The sequence below is a fragment of the Toxorhynchites rutilus genome, chromosome 2 (assembly GCF_029784135.1).
Source record: "Toxorhynchites rutilus septentrionalis strain SRP chromosome 2, ASM2978413v1, whole genome shotgun sequence".
NCBI lineage: Eukaryota > Metazoa > Arthropoda > Insecta > Diptera > Culicidae > Toxorhynchites > Toxorhynchites rutilus.
In genome coordinates, this window is record NC_073745.1 from 306,669,504 (window position 1) to 306,682,107 (window position 12,604).

General features: G+C 37.1%; 2 protein-coding genes across 12 annotated transcripts in view; both read right to left on the reverse strand.

The window, feature by feature from the left end:
* Positions 1-1,091: 1,091 nt before the first annotated feature.
* Positions 1,092-2,900, reverse strand: LOC129771398 (queuosine salvage protein). Its single transcript, XM_055775000.1, has 3 exons — positions 2,682-2,900; positions 2,415-2,605; positions 1,092-1,861 (listed from the first exon to the last, which is right to left on the reverse strand). The coding sequence occupies exons 1-3, from the start codon at positions 2,862-2,864 to the stop codon at positions 1,138-1,140; spliced, it is 1,098 nt and encodes a 365-aa protein (XP_055630975.1). The 5' UTR covers positions 2,865-2,900; the 3' UTR covers positions 1,092-1,137.
* Positions 2,901-10,770: 7,870 nt separating this feature from the next.
* The window catches only part of LOC129771390 (uncharacterized), a 174,903-nt gene continuing 173,069 nt past the window's right edge, over positions 10,771-12,604 (reverse strand). For 10 of the 11 annotated variants that reach the window (XM_055774984.1, XM_055774988.1, XM_055774981.1 and 7 more), the window contains 3 exons: positions 11,801-11,815; positions 11,333-11,574; positions 10,771-11,260 (listed from right to left, as the gene is read on the reverse strand). In XM_055774984.1, coding sequence (XP_055630959.1) covers positions 11,131-11,260; positions 11,333-11,574; positions 11,801-11,815 — 387 coding nt within the window. In that variant the 3' untranslated portion in view covers positions 10,771-11,130. The remainder of the gene's footprint in view (positions 11,261-11,332; positions 11,575-11,800; positions 11,816-12,604) is intronic. The other variant, XM_055774982.1, reaches the window with a different exon arrangement.

Consider the following 12,604-nt stretch of genomic DNA (forward strand, 5'->3'; position numbering starts at 1 on the left):
AACAATATCTTGTTTACATCCTTTCCATTGTAAGAAATACGTTCATTTTTCAAAAAAAAAAAATCATGAAAAAGTATTTTGTGTAGTGCTGTTTACTTCTTTCTTTCCAACACTGTACATAGGATATTTAGTAACGTATCGAAAAGCCCTTGATCAACCTCATAAATCTTCACAAACTGCTATATGATTATAATTCTCTGACACAAAATTGCTAGATTATTTACTTCCGTAGCAATTTCATTTTAAGCATCTTCAAAAACCATGAATTCTACCATTGTGTTCTGTCTGTGCACTGACAAGTATTTGAAAAAACATCAGGCGGCTCAAACTTTTTATTGTTAAATACGCAGAACAAGCATGTTGAGAAAGTTTAAAAATTCTTTAAAATGAGAAACAGATTTCGTTGATTTCAAACACGTTGAGCACAGCGTCCTTGAGCTTTTTGGTAGGAAAGTGCTGACTGACTGGGACTGACAGTTACAAAATAATAAAATAAAAATATATACGGTTTGTTTTCGAATGGTCCATAAAATTTGACTACTTTCTAGTCAAATTGCTGACTATTTTCTATCTAGACAATAAGTATTTTTGCGAACTGGAACCGACACTGATATTGTGCAAACGCTATTGATGCGCGCTTAATGAAAAGCGCAGCAAGAAAAAAATCGGGGCCTAACGTATTAAATATAGATGTGATTGTTTTTCTCTCAAATATTTATTTCACGTGGATATTGGCTATACCCCTACCCCCTCACCGTGGAAAATCGTGGACATTTTCGTAACCCCTACTCCCCCTAAAGTTGCCCACGTGGTATGTGGACAGCCCCAATGACCAGTTAACGTTCGCCCAGATAAAAAGCAGATCAGTTAAACCGGGACCAGTTAGCGAACGATTACTGTATAAAGATATTCAAAGTTTTGCTTTTGCTTGTCAAAGTAAAGCGGGAAATTCATCAGTTCATTTGAACCATGAGAAGTCATCAATCAATTGTGAGTATATTCTTTTATTTATTTTATTATTATTATTTATTATTATAAATAATATTTTCAATATTATTTTATTATTTTTTTTATTTCATTTATTTCCGAATACTCCACAGTAACTGTATTCAAAAACAAATAAAAAGAACCTATAATCTAGTAGTACACACTGATAGTCTTGTGAAACGGAATGTATTCCAACTCGACCGCGTGCTTCCGTCTGTAATCCCACAGGAAATGATCGAGCAAAACAGCATTCACATTTTTCGGTGAAATATCCGGATGATTCGCCTTCAGCTCGGCCAACACCAATTCCTTCAGACGCTCCACCACGTAGATAGAGGCACCCCTAATCTCAACCTCTTCTGAACACCCGTTGTCCAAAATTTTATCCGACTTCAGCAGATCCATCAGTTCGTCCGAATAGGTAAGCGTTCCGAAGTGTACCAACACTTGCGGCACCCGGTAATCAGCAAACATGGTCATTTTTTCGATATCGTCGAACCTTCCAAGACCTTCACCCCGGTAGCAAGCCCACAGATCACCAACCAAAATTTGCGCTCTTTTGTAAATGGAAACACGCTTCCCGTCATACATTGCCTCGTCCCTGAAGCAAGGAAATTCATCCGTCACCAATTTCAGCAGCGTCACGGCCGAGTTGTTGCAAGCTTCGACACATTTGTCAAATTTTCCATCGTATTTATCCAGCAGAACTTTTCCCACCTCATGCAAACAAGCAACTCTTTCCGGCATTAGTAAGGGTTGAGTCTCGCCGTCATCCGAACGAAGAATTTGTTCCAGCTGTTCCAGCGTTATTTTCGAATAGAACGATGGATTGGTGATGTCCACTCCATTCGCGAGGGCCCGATTTATCGCGGCGGTTCCCGGAATAAATCGCCACAGAAAACGACTGCAACAGAAACCACCGCTTATAAAATGTGTAGTAGGCTATAAATATTGTGGCGCGGTATTGTATTTCAAAACAAGAATTAACCGGGCAAACGTATCGCCCCAGGCAAACGTAACGCCCCGGGCAGACGTATACCGTCCGACGCTCGCTAGAGCTCGGTCGGACATTGCTAAAGGATCGTATCCTATGTTTCAAACTAACCGGGCAATCAGTGGATCCCAGGTTTGCGTGCGAGACACCGCCGCTTCCGACGGCGGGTCGGCGGTGGACTCGGATTGCGTCATCTTGGCGGCATGGGCCGCCTCGATTCCTTATCCTCGCCAAATGGGGACTTCGTCCCCATTACATTGTCCTCAGAATAAATTTCGAAAAACGAGAACAAGAGAATAAATTTATAATAGAAATGTGAGGCACATGATGTTTTTCCCGCGCCAAATATTTCTAGCCTACTACACTTTTTCTAAGCGGTTGTTTCTGTTGCAGTTGTTTACTGTGGCGATTTATTCCGGTCACCATCGCGGCACAGAGTGAGAAATAGCCGGTTTGGCCATTAACCTTCCACTTGGTGGCATTGCCCGGTGTCCAGAAGCAGAAGTTGAGTGTATCGATCAAAAATATCCAATTCGCAGCATGTGGATCCGTCGGCTTCGGATGGTACTCGTGCTGGGAAAAGTTCTCCACGTTGATTTCCTTTGTTTGAATCCCATCTATTACCTTGAAAGGTAACGCTGTCGATTAGATGCGCTCGTCATACGAACTGATAACGGATTATTGCTCTGAAATCACTCACTTCTTTAACCAAGCTCCGAATCCCATCTTCGTTCACTTTCAGGAACTTTGCATTCTTGACGATGAATTCACCGGATTCCGCGGGCGAAAGGGTGGTCATTTTGCGCAAATCCAATATTGAATGTTTTGAAACCTTCGAAAGAAAACGGTCACGCGTGCCTAATTTGAATGAGATTACACGCATCCGCAAGGATGATAACACAAACGAGTAGAGACGTCGGTTAATCGTTCGATTTATTCAAATAATCGAATATCTGAAATTATAATCGAGTAATTTTGTATCGAATAATTCAAAATCAAAATATGAATAAATCGAATAATTGCCACTGTAATCGCGATTAATAAAAAAGGAATCTTTCTCAAGGTTGATGCATTTTAATTAATTAATTTTAGTTAAGAATCAGGCTATATAATTTTTTAATCGAACATTTTTATATCCATCCTTCTAACATCGACAACCCGATAGACCACGCGACCAGAATGACAACGTGATACGTGATTATTACAAAAATAAATATTCGCTCGATTAATCAAATAATGAAAAACAATTCTCGCTTAACTTTTGAAAAGGTCCTATGTAACAAAAGTAAACAAATCAAGTTAATGGATGCACGCTATTAGTTTTCAATCATTGAATGCATTACAAAAACAACCGTTCATGTATCTATCTTCTTCATCTTTTTATCGCCGATACAAAAAATATCCAATGTGCAGATTCGGATTTTAAGCATTCGGCTGTTACTTCGGACGCCACTTTCCTCCGACACTCGGAACGTCCGAAGTAACAGAGCAGTCAAAACAATACAAAGTCGTACTTTGGTCGTTTTGAGTTTTTGTTTCCTACGGGCGTTGTTAGCGATTTCAGTGCAATTCAACGAGTGATAACAACAATAATCTGTCTTTAGAACGAAATGCTGATATTTCGATTGCTGTTTAGTAGTTAGTTTCAGATTCTCATCGTGCAACGTAATATGTCCAATGTGCAAACGCGGCAGTCAAAACGTCCAATGTAACATTTTTCGTTCCTAGGCTTCAAATTTAAGCTCAAATCACGGAACAACAGTTACGATTGGTTTTTCAGAGTTATTCTTGACTGCTAGTGGTGAAAGTAGCGATAGAGATCGATACCTTTCAAGACAATTCGCAGATTAATGTTCGGGTCTTCAACTTCGTTTTTCTCGAGTTGACGAAAATGTTACATTGGACCTTTTCAAAAGTTACACGAGAATTATTCGAATGAATCGAATATTGAAAAATTCCCCAACGATTAATCGATAATCGAATAAATGAAAAATTTAGACATCACTACAAATGAGACTCTTTCGATATTTCTGACAGCTGCCGTATACACAAAACCAAGGCGCGTAGAAGTATATCCTAAGGTGGGCCAACTTGCTAAAACCACTCTTCAGCCATCTTGGAAGTCTACTGTGTTTTGTTTGTAAACAAAACACAATACGCTTGTGCCGCAGCTCGCTCGTGATCAGTCTGTCTCTTTCACGCTTCAAGAAAATAATTCCCCTTCCGCTTTCTTCCGTACTGTTTTCATATACCGCTCTCCTAACGAACTTAGTGACGAAACGGCCTCACCTTAGGATATACTTCTAGGCGCCTTGCACAAAACATTTAAAATCATGTTGAGTCCGGCAAGGTGGAACAGTGGAACGTGATGTCAATATTGCTGTTTAAAGTACGCTACAAATACAGCGTCACTGTTACCGTCCCGTCAACTATTCTCTTGGACTTAAGTGCGATTCACATACAACATACACGTCACGTTCACGTCCCGTCACGTCACGATACGTCAATGATTCTACCATGCAATTCTCATGAAAACATTCACATACACCAGCAACGTAACGACCCGTCAGCATACGTTCAACGAAAACGACCGGCAGGGTTTGTAGAAAAGAATAATTGACGGAGACGGACGGCTCGTTTGGTTTTTGTCTGGGTTTTGTGTCTCGGCTTTTGTTTTGATTTGGTTGTACAGTAATTTACATCTACATCGACATTAAGCTAATTGAACAGATCTGTGATGCAACACGTTTAATTAGACATTTTTACCTCTAGTTGGAGATTTTTGTAAACATTGAGTTCGGGGCCCAAATTATGGCCCCACATTGAAAGTCGCCACCAGTCGCAAATGTCCAATTACTGTCAAAACCTACTCCAATGCGACACTGAGTGGTGCCTCAGCATATCGCTTTATAAGTAACTTACTGTACTTTTTATGCCAACATATCTCTTAGCTCCAAATTTCGAAGTGAAAATCATTCGCGACTAGTTGAAAGAATTATTCCATTTATTATTATTGTTGCATAAGGGTCGGACTACGGGGTTTAAGCATTTAAATAATTGAATTCAATGATTCTCATTGAATTTTTCAAAATTTAGAACTGATTCTAGGCATGCTGATTTGAAAGAGGGCATTGCAATTTAAAATTGTTGTAGGTGGCGACACCATGAATAAAATTCAATAAATCATTCGTTTGGCATTTGACGTGACGGTGCTGGTGGAAGCATTGACTGCATGTGTGAATTGGTGGAGACGTTGACGGAACGTAGACGTTCTTCTCCGTAACGTGCTATGTGAATCGCACATTATTTTTCCAACGTCAATGTTGCCGATGATGGTGTATGTGAATGCACTTTGGTCATTACCAGAAATACCAGATGTGGAGATAAAAAATATTGTGAAAACGTTTTGAATACATTTCGATTTCGGTTTAGAATAAATATTGTATTAATGGGTTATGTTTTTTTCGTTTCGTTTGAAGACATTTGAAAAAGTCATCTGGTTCGATTGAATTACAAAAATGATGATTATTCGAAAAATTTCATTGCAAGCAATAATCATAGCAAACGAATAGTTTACGTAGATTGATTTATTCAAAAATTCAAGATAAAATTCCTTATGGTTAATCCGATCAATATCTCATTCTGCAAGGCTTCTTGAACTGTGTGCCTTTTATAACTAAATTTTTGCATTGCAATCGTCAATTTGTTTTGTCAGCGGTGAGTCGGAGTCTTCACAAATGTTAAAACGACACATCAAAAAGATGAAAAAAAAACATCATTGAGTTCCTTAAAGCATCCAAAAACAGCTATTTGACAGTTTAGAAAACTGCATTTGAAGGATGATTAGAAGGGAAGGCCAACACATACTCGTAATAGATGTATTTATACGATGAAATTCGATAATTTTCATGATTATTTAATTGTGTTGCTCACTGTTGCACACAATTCACGTTAACATAGAATAAATTGTCCATCTTGATGAGAATATGCAAACCTTTTCGATCACAAGTGAAAGTAGTAAAAGTATCAGGTCGTTTAAAAGCTCTAACCCTCAATGGCCAATCGCCTCCTAAGTGCCTACCCAGCAAACATTAAATCGCATAACAAGCCTATATATAACATCACATGCCCTAAAATTTGGTTGGCATATAAAGCGCCTAACTGGCAGATGCATGCAAAAGTGGAGGCCATATACATACATGGCAAATGATTACCGAATTTGTTTGGATGAATATGCAACTTTGACCGGCTATAATAGCGATTATGTTGAAATTGAATTGCGATCTAATATGAATATATTCATGAATTGTCAAAGCACCAAATACGACTTTTGCTATACTCATATACGATTTATTACAGACATAGAAAAAAAAACAAATGGCACAAAATATTTCCGTGAAATGTTTATTATAGCCTCACGAATCGCCATTTTCATATATGAGTATTTATGTTTGTAGAAATAATAATTGTTTGATTGACTTGTGTTGGGAGTGGAATATGAATGTTTAAAATGGCACATATTGATGTTTGGTGAAAACTGCTCCGATGCTGGTTCGAGCTCCGGTCGTCTGGATTATCATCCACCAGCTATCTCGCGCGGCTATCTCAAATTTAATTCAACAGCGGTTAAAACTTTCGAGTGCATCAGCATTTCATTGACATTTCAATATGATGTAATATGTTCTTTATTAGGATCTAATAAGATTTACTGTTTCATGATTTTCTTCAGCGTGCAACACGATTTACTACAGTACTGAATCGATTTAAATTATACGCTTATATGACACACAAACTGCATCAGCGTAATATACGCATATGATGCGGATTAAATATATTTTACGACAATGTACATCATAAAATTGATGTTTATTATACCGAATTGCGACTTAATTTGATAATGGTATACAAAATCGAGTTTTTACATTTTATGCGATTTCAAATATACACGATACATACTTTGATTGATATTATATGCGATTATGATTTATTCGGATTGCTTGTAAGACTTGGCACGTGCAAAATCATACGATTTAATGTTTGCTGGGTAGCACCATGCTGAATAGCATATTCAGCACCACCTTAATGCTTTCACACAGGAAAGATGCTACATCATGCGCGGGATGCTATATCTGGCATCCACTGTATCGTTTAAATGCTTACCCGGAGCAGCTGCGCTATCGCTATCATACGCAGGCTAACGGTGCTCTGCTTAACCTCCACATCGCATCTTCATGCTTTCGTCCGTTCGAAGCTTCCAGCGTACAGGTGGGTAGAAATTTTTGCAACGTCCTGGTAGTAATCAAAATGTTGTACGAAAAGTACGCCACGCGCAGTGGAATTATTCCATCGGTTTATCTGCTCGAAATCGTTAGTGTTTTTGTAGCGTAACTCTAGATTGTTCAATGAATTCTGTCGCTCTATGTTTGCGATCGACATTGTGAATGAAGAGCAAGTGCCCCATGAAGAAGTTTTCTCTCCAAATTTTCTAATCATGATTCCTATCCAATCCCCTGTCTTCCTATAAAAATGCAATGTGTGATGTACGGCACTATCATAAACAATATGTAGTAAACGGTGTTAAATCACAAAAAATATCACAACCCGATGTATTTTTTTTTTGTTCTTAGGCTCACCCGATGTAAATGTCGATTTTGATGATAATTAGTGAATAGTAGTTATATCAAAATTTGTAATACCGGTCGGGCTCGATTATATTAGGTTGAGGAAAAAGTAATCCGTTATTTTCTCTATAGCTGGCAGTAGTGATCGATATCTCTTGTAATATTGATCATACAATTTTGTTGTGAAGGTGACATGGTACACTGAAAAAAATCATTTGCTGTTTTTTGTTTGCCCTATTCACATGGTGTTAATAATGGAGGTCAACAAAAAGAAAATTCGGTACATTTTACACTTTTTCTTTTATAAAGGCGAAAATGCAAGTCTGACCGCTAAAATTGTGAATGGTGTTTATGGTTCCGACACTGTAACAGTAAAATAAGTGCATACTTCCAGAGTGATAAGAAATCAAGAGAAGATTGTAAAAATCTGTGGCTAGATTTCTTCGCCAATGAGGACCAAGATTTCTATGAAAGAGGCATTATGACACTTCTTTTAGAATGGCAGATTTTACAACAAAACGGTGCATATTTGCATACAAATCGGACATTCCGAAGCATATTAAAAAAATGTTTTCACGCAAAAAAAATGGATAATATTTTCCCCAACCTAATATACAGTTTGATTTTTTTTAAATATTTAAAAATGGCTTATTTCAAGCGGAAATCAAATATTTCAACGTAAAAATGGAAGTTAATTGGCTGCAATAAGTACAATGAAGTAGAAATCGTGATTTTTGACATTTTCAATTGAAGCCCCATCAGGAATGGTTTAAAATGATATTACAGCGAAGTTAAAAACTTTAAAAGTTGGATGTCAAATAACAAAGTGTAGGGTGCCTAGAGAGCTTTAATTTGGGTGATAGAAACATTCAAGTATATTTGGCATTTTTGGGATAAAATCATAATAACACCACTAACTTTTAAGTTTTTCACTTCCAAAATGTTATATAAATCAACTGATTTAGGTTTTTCATAACTATATTCTGTACTAAATTTTCACATTTTTCAAACAGAAACAACAGAATCATCCTACGTAGTGTATTTTTTTTTTAAGTTGAGCCAGTTAGAGGAAAATAGAGCCCGAAACAGAGAAAAAATTGAATAACTCTATTATTGTTGAAATTCGAACATATGGGTAGAATTTTTTTCATCAAATCTGATCTTGTATAAAATTCTGATCCTCTGAAATCATTCAAATTTTTCATGTGAGAAAGATATTTTCTGGCTTTAAGGGGATGAATCAAAAATTAAATTCTTTTTTCATATTCAAAAACCAAAAAAATATGTATATAAAAAAAAAAAAATTTTTTTTGGCTCGATTTTATACAGTGAAAAGAATTTAAAGATTGTATATAATCGAGTCCGCGCTGTACTTACTATCAGGTCAGAGTTACCAATAGTAAATGCATGTTTTTATCCAATAGATATATATATATATATATATATATATATATATATATATATATATATATATATATATATATATATATTTTGAAAAAATATGTTTTTGAGAAAAATGAATTTTAATTTTTAAAATAACTTTTTTTTCAGCGAAATTTTTTTCCAAAAAATTTTTGGTATTTTTTCGTAAAAATTTTATCAATTTTCTACATTTCATCCTTTGACATGAATTTTGAAGATATCATAGTTTTTAAGTTATAAATTTTTGTAAAATTTTAAGAAAAAAAATGGCTTTTTTCAAAAAGTTGTCTAATTATTTTTCGAATATTTCAAGTATGCAAAGTTACTTAAATGACTCATGTCCTTACACCCACAATGTTCCACTGCTATCTGAGATGGTGCTGCCAACGACTAGTCGAGTTGGCATGAAATTCGTCTAATGTTAGTAGATCAGTTGATTCAAAATTATAATTAGACTGGAAGTAAGTATTCACAAGTTGAAGATTTCCACTAATTTATCGATGATTAATTAACTAAATTGTATGAAAAAACTTGTTCTGAAATGTCTCTTCCATGCACCAATTATAGTAGGGCGTGGGGTACAAATTACGTTACGTTGAAAATCCGGATTATGGACCCCCTCTCTAACCCTTACGTAACGCAATTCTTATCTTTAATATGTAACGCAAACTTTTCGGTCGGCTACGCATAGAGCTTTTTAATTATCCTGCTGAGTGTTCTAGCGCCCTATGATATGCATTTCCACAGCGTGATATGCATTAAGGCAGCGTGAAAACGTGGGGTTTTCGCATGACGATAATTGGAGCAGCGCAGCTTTCGATATTTTGATAAATAGTACATAAATGCAACATTGTACCAGTTACGAAAAAATAAAAATTCAAGTTTTGTTCGATAAAATCGTATGAATTTAGTAATGTTCTATGCATTTATTACAATAAACCCCTAAATTAAGTAATGTTTTTAAATTTTTAGTGCATTATGATTGTGAAGATACGTGATACACTTTCTCTTCTGCAGTGTGAAGATATTCGAAATGGCCGTCTGGCATCACTGTCCACAGTGGTGCAAATACCCGTCACTTAAATCGATGAATAAATATCGAAAACAATCCCATGCCTGCGCAGGCGCAATTTTCAAACCATTGACACGCTAATGAAATGTTTTGCGTATGGGGAATATTAATGTTGCGGCCGGAAGACGAATCGTTGCCGGAACTATTCACGGGGAATCAAAATGTTTGAAAGTTCAAATTTTCGGACTCTCGTTGTCGTGACCGCATTCGTGTCACACGTTTGTGGTGATGTTAATAAAGTAGTTTTTCAATTTCCCGAGTACGATTATAAAGAAACGAGCAAGAATGTAAAGCGGCATCCGGTAGGCTACGAGTTGTTTCGATCTGAATTTGTTTTTGTTGGAAATTGCAGGAACTTACCTTCCGAGAGTACGAATCTGCCTGCGATCAGAGCGATCGCTGCGAATTGTTTGACGGCATAGAGAAAACGCGCTGCGTCCGGGAATGCGTTTCCCCAACGTGTTACAAGGAAATTTATAAATTTGATGAGGTATGGAGATTCGATTGGAACACTGCTTCTGTTATTTTACGGAGATTCATTTTTAGCTGGAAGAAGGAGAAATTGACGTGCGATTGAACTCATTCCGTGCATGTTTTCTCCAGCGACTCAATAAAAGCCGGGGATAAAACGTGTATTGGGCGTTCGGAGTTCGGAAAAGAACGAAATATCGTGATTATTAATTCATAATTTGGTATAATTAGAACAAGGTGAAAAATTCATAAGAAAATCAGTAGAAGCAAAAACAAATTGAACAAAAGCATAATTTACAATTCATATCTGACCAATCGCTGCTGGTCGGAATGAGAATTGAGAAAAGGTAATCTTTTCACGCTCTAAATGCTACTACACAACGTAGGTCAATTGCCTACCATTGGAAATTTCAACAAACTGAAACGACACAATAAATCAGAACGTAGATCCACGCATTCAAGGCCAATTTTTCTCGAAGTCGCTTAAACACTTTGGTATCATTAAACTGAAAAATGGCACTGCTAAATGAATATGACTTAAGTTGAAACGGTCGCCCGTTGCTTTATTTGCTGCTCAGGTTCTCGAAGAACTGAATACTGTTTCGCAGGTGACCGGGAGGGAAGACCGGACTGCTGGGCCGCTCTGGACTTGCGTGTCCGACATGTACCTTGTTGTCATCCGTCACGTTGGTCCTTCAATATAGGTATGATACGAATATTTTAAAGACACATAATCATGAATTATAAAAAAAAACAAATGCTCACTTCAGTTCCTCCCGAATCTGCTTGGATAGACTTCGAGCGGTGATGCTGTGGCCGGGAGCCATCAGGATGTATGTTGGTTTATTGTATGTCTCCAGGTTCAAACGGCGGATCTCGTCAACGGCCCCGATGTTGCTGGCACTGCAGTACATTCGGCGATTTTTGTTCTGAACGCTGGGCATTCCACTGCGTGGCTCCGACTGCTGTTCTTCGTGAAGCATATCCGTTGATTGACGAATGAACTCCTGAATCAAGAAGCACAGAACGTATCAATAATTTTGCTCCCCAACGTGAACGTTTACACATGCATGATACATTTATGATTTGTCAGTCTGGATTCAATGTAATATTTGTGCAAATGCTCAGTAATTGGTGCTCTTGGTGTTTAAAGTGTAATAAGTGAAATAGTGCGATTTGATTATGTCGTTAGTTACAAGATCAAAGAAAAACAACAATGAGCGAGTCAATTACCTTCCGAAGCTTGATCTAAGCACAGATAATACGAAATCACCAAGAAATTTGTGTTTGTTTGGGTTTTGAATAGTACCGTTGTGGGGGAAAAGAAAGTTTAAATGAAAAAATCAGCAACTACAAATATGCTAAATAAAAGGAAAAGCTTTAACGCACACGCACGCACACACACACACTTTTGGATGGAAGAACACGATGCTGAGGGTTTTCACTTATATCAAACGGAAAAAAATAATATAAATTTGGAAAAAATAAACAATAAACCACAATAAATTTGCTTCTTTCAAGCAAACCTTTGAATTTCCAGAAAATTTTAAATGCATTAGATGATATTGTGATCTTCGAAAAGCTCCCCAACATTCTTATTATCCCTAAGTTGGTAAAACTGTCTTCTATACGCAATACCGATGGAACAGTGTCAACATCTACCTAAGTTGGACTGTGCTTGACAGAGGTACCTTTCAGATTAGCATACCTGAAGGCAGTTCCAAATTGGTGAAAGTTGACCCCTACTGAACCATTTCCATAAATTTTTCAATATTTCGACTACACATTATTATATGAAATCGTTATCAGACACTGTGGGCCCTATTCCAGAAGACGAGACGAGAAGACGAGAGTTCGTCTTCTCGTCTCGTTTGTTTTCATATTCCAGAAGTAGAGCTCGACTAAAAACAGACGAGTAGTTCGTCTGACACGACCGTTCGGCTGCGCTCGCTGACGAATCAGTCGAGTCGTCGTCTGGGTTGGTTTGGTATGTTTTCATGTTGATTTAAACTATCGCTATAGCTTTGTTCCACTTTC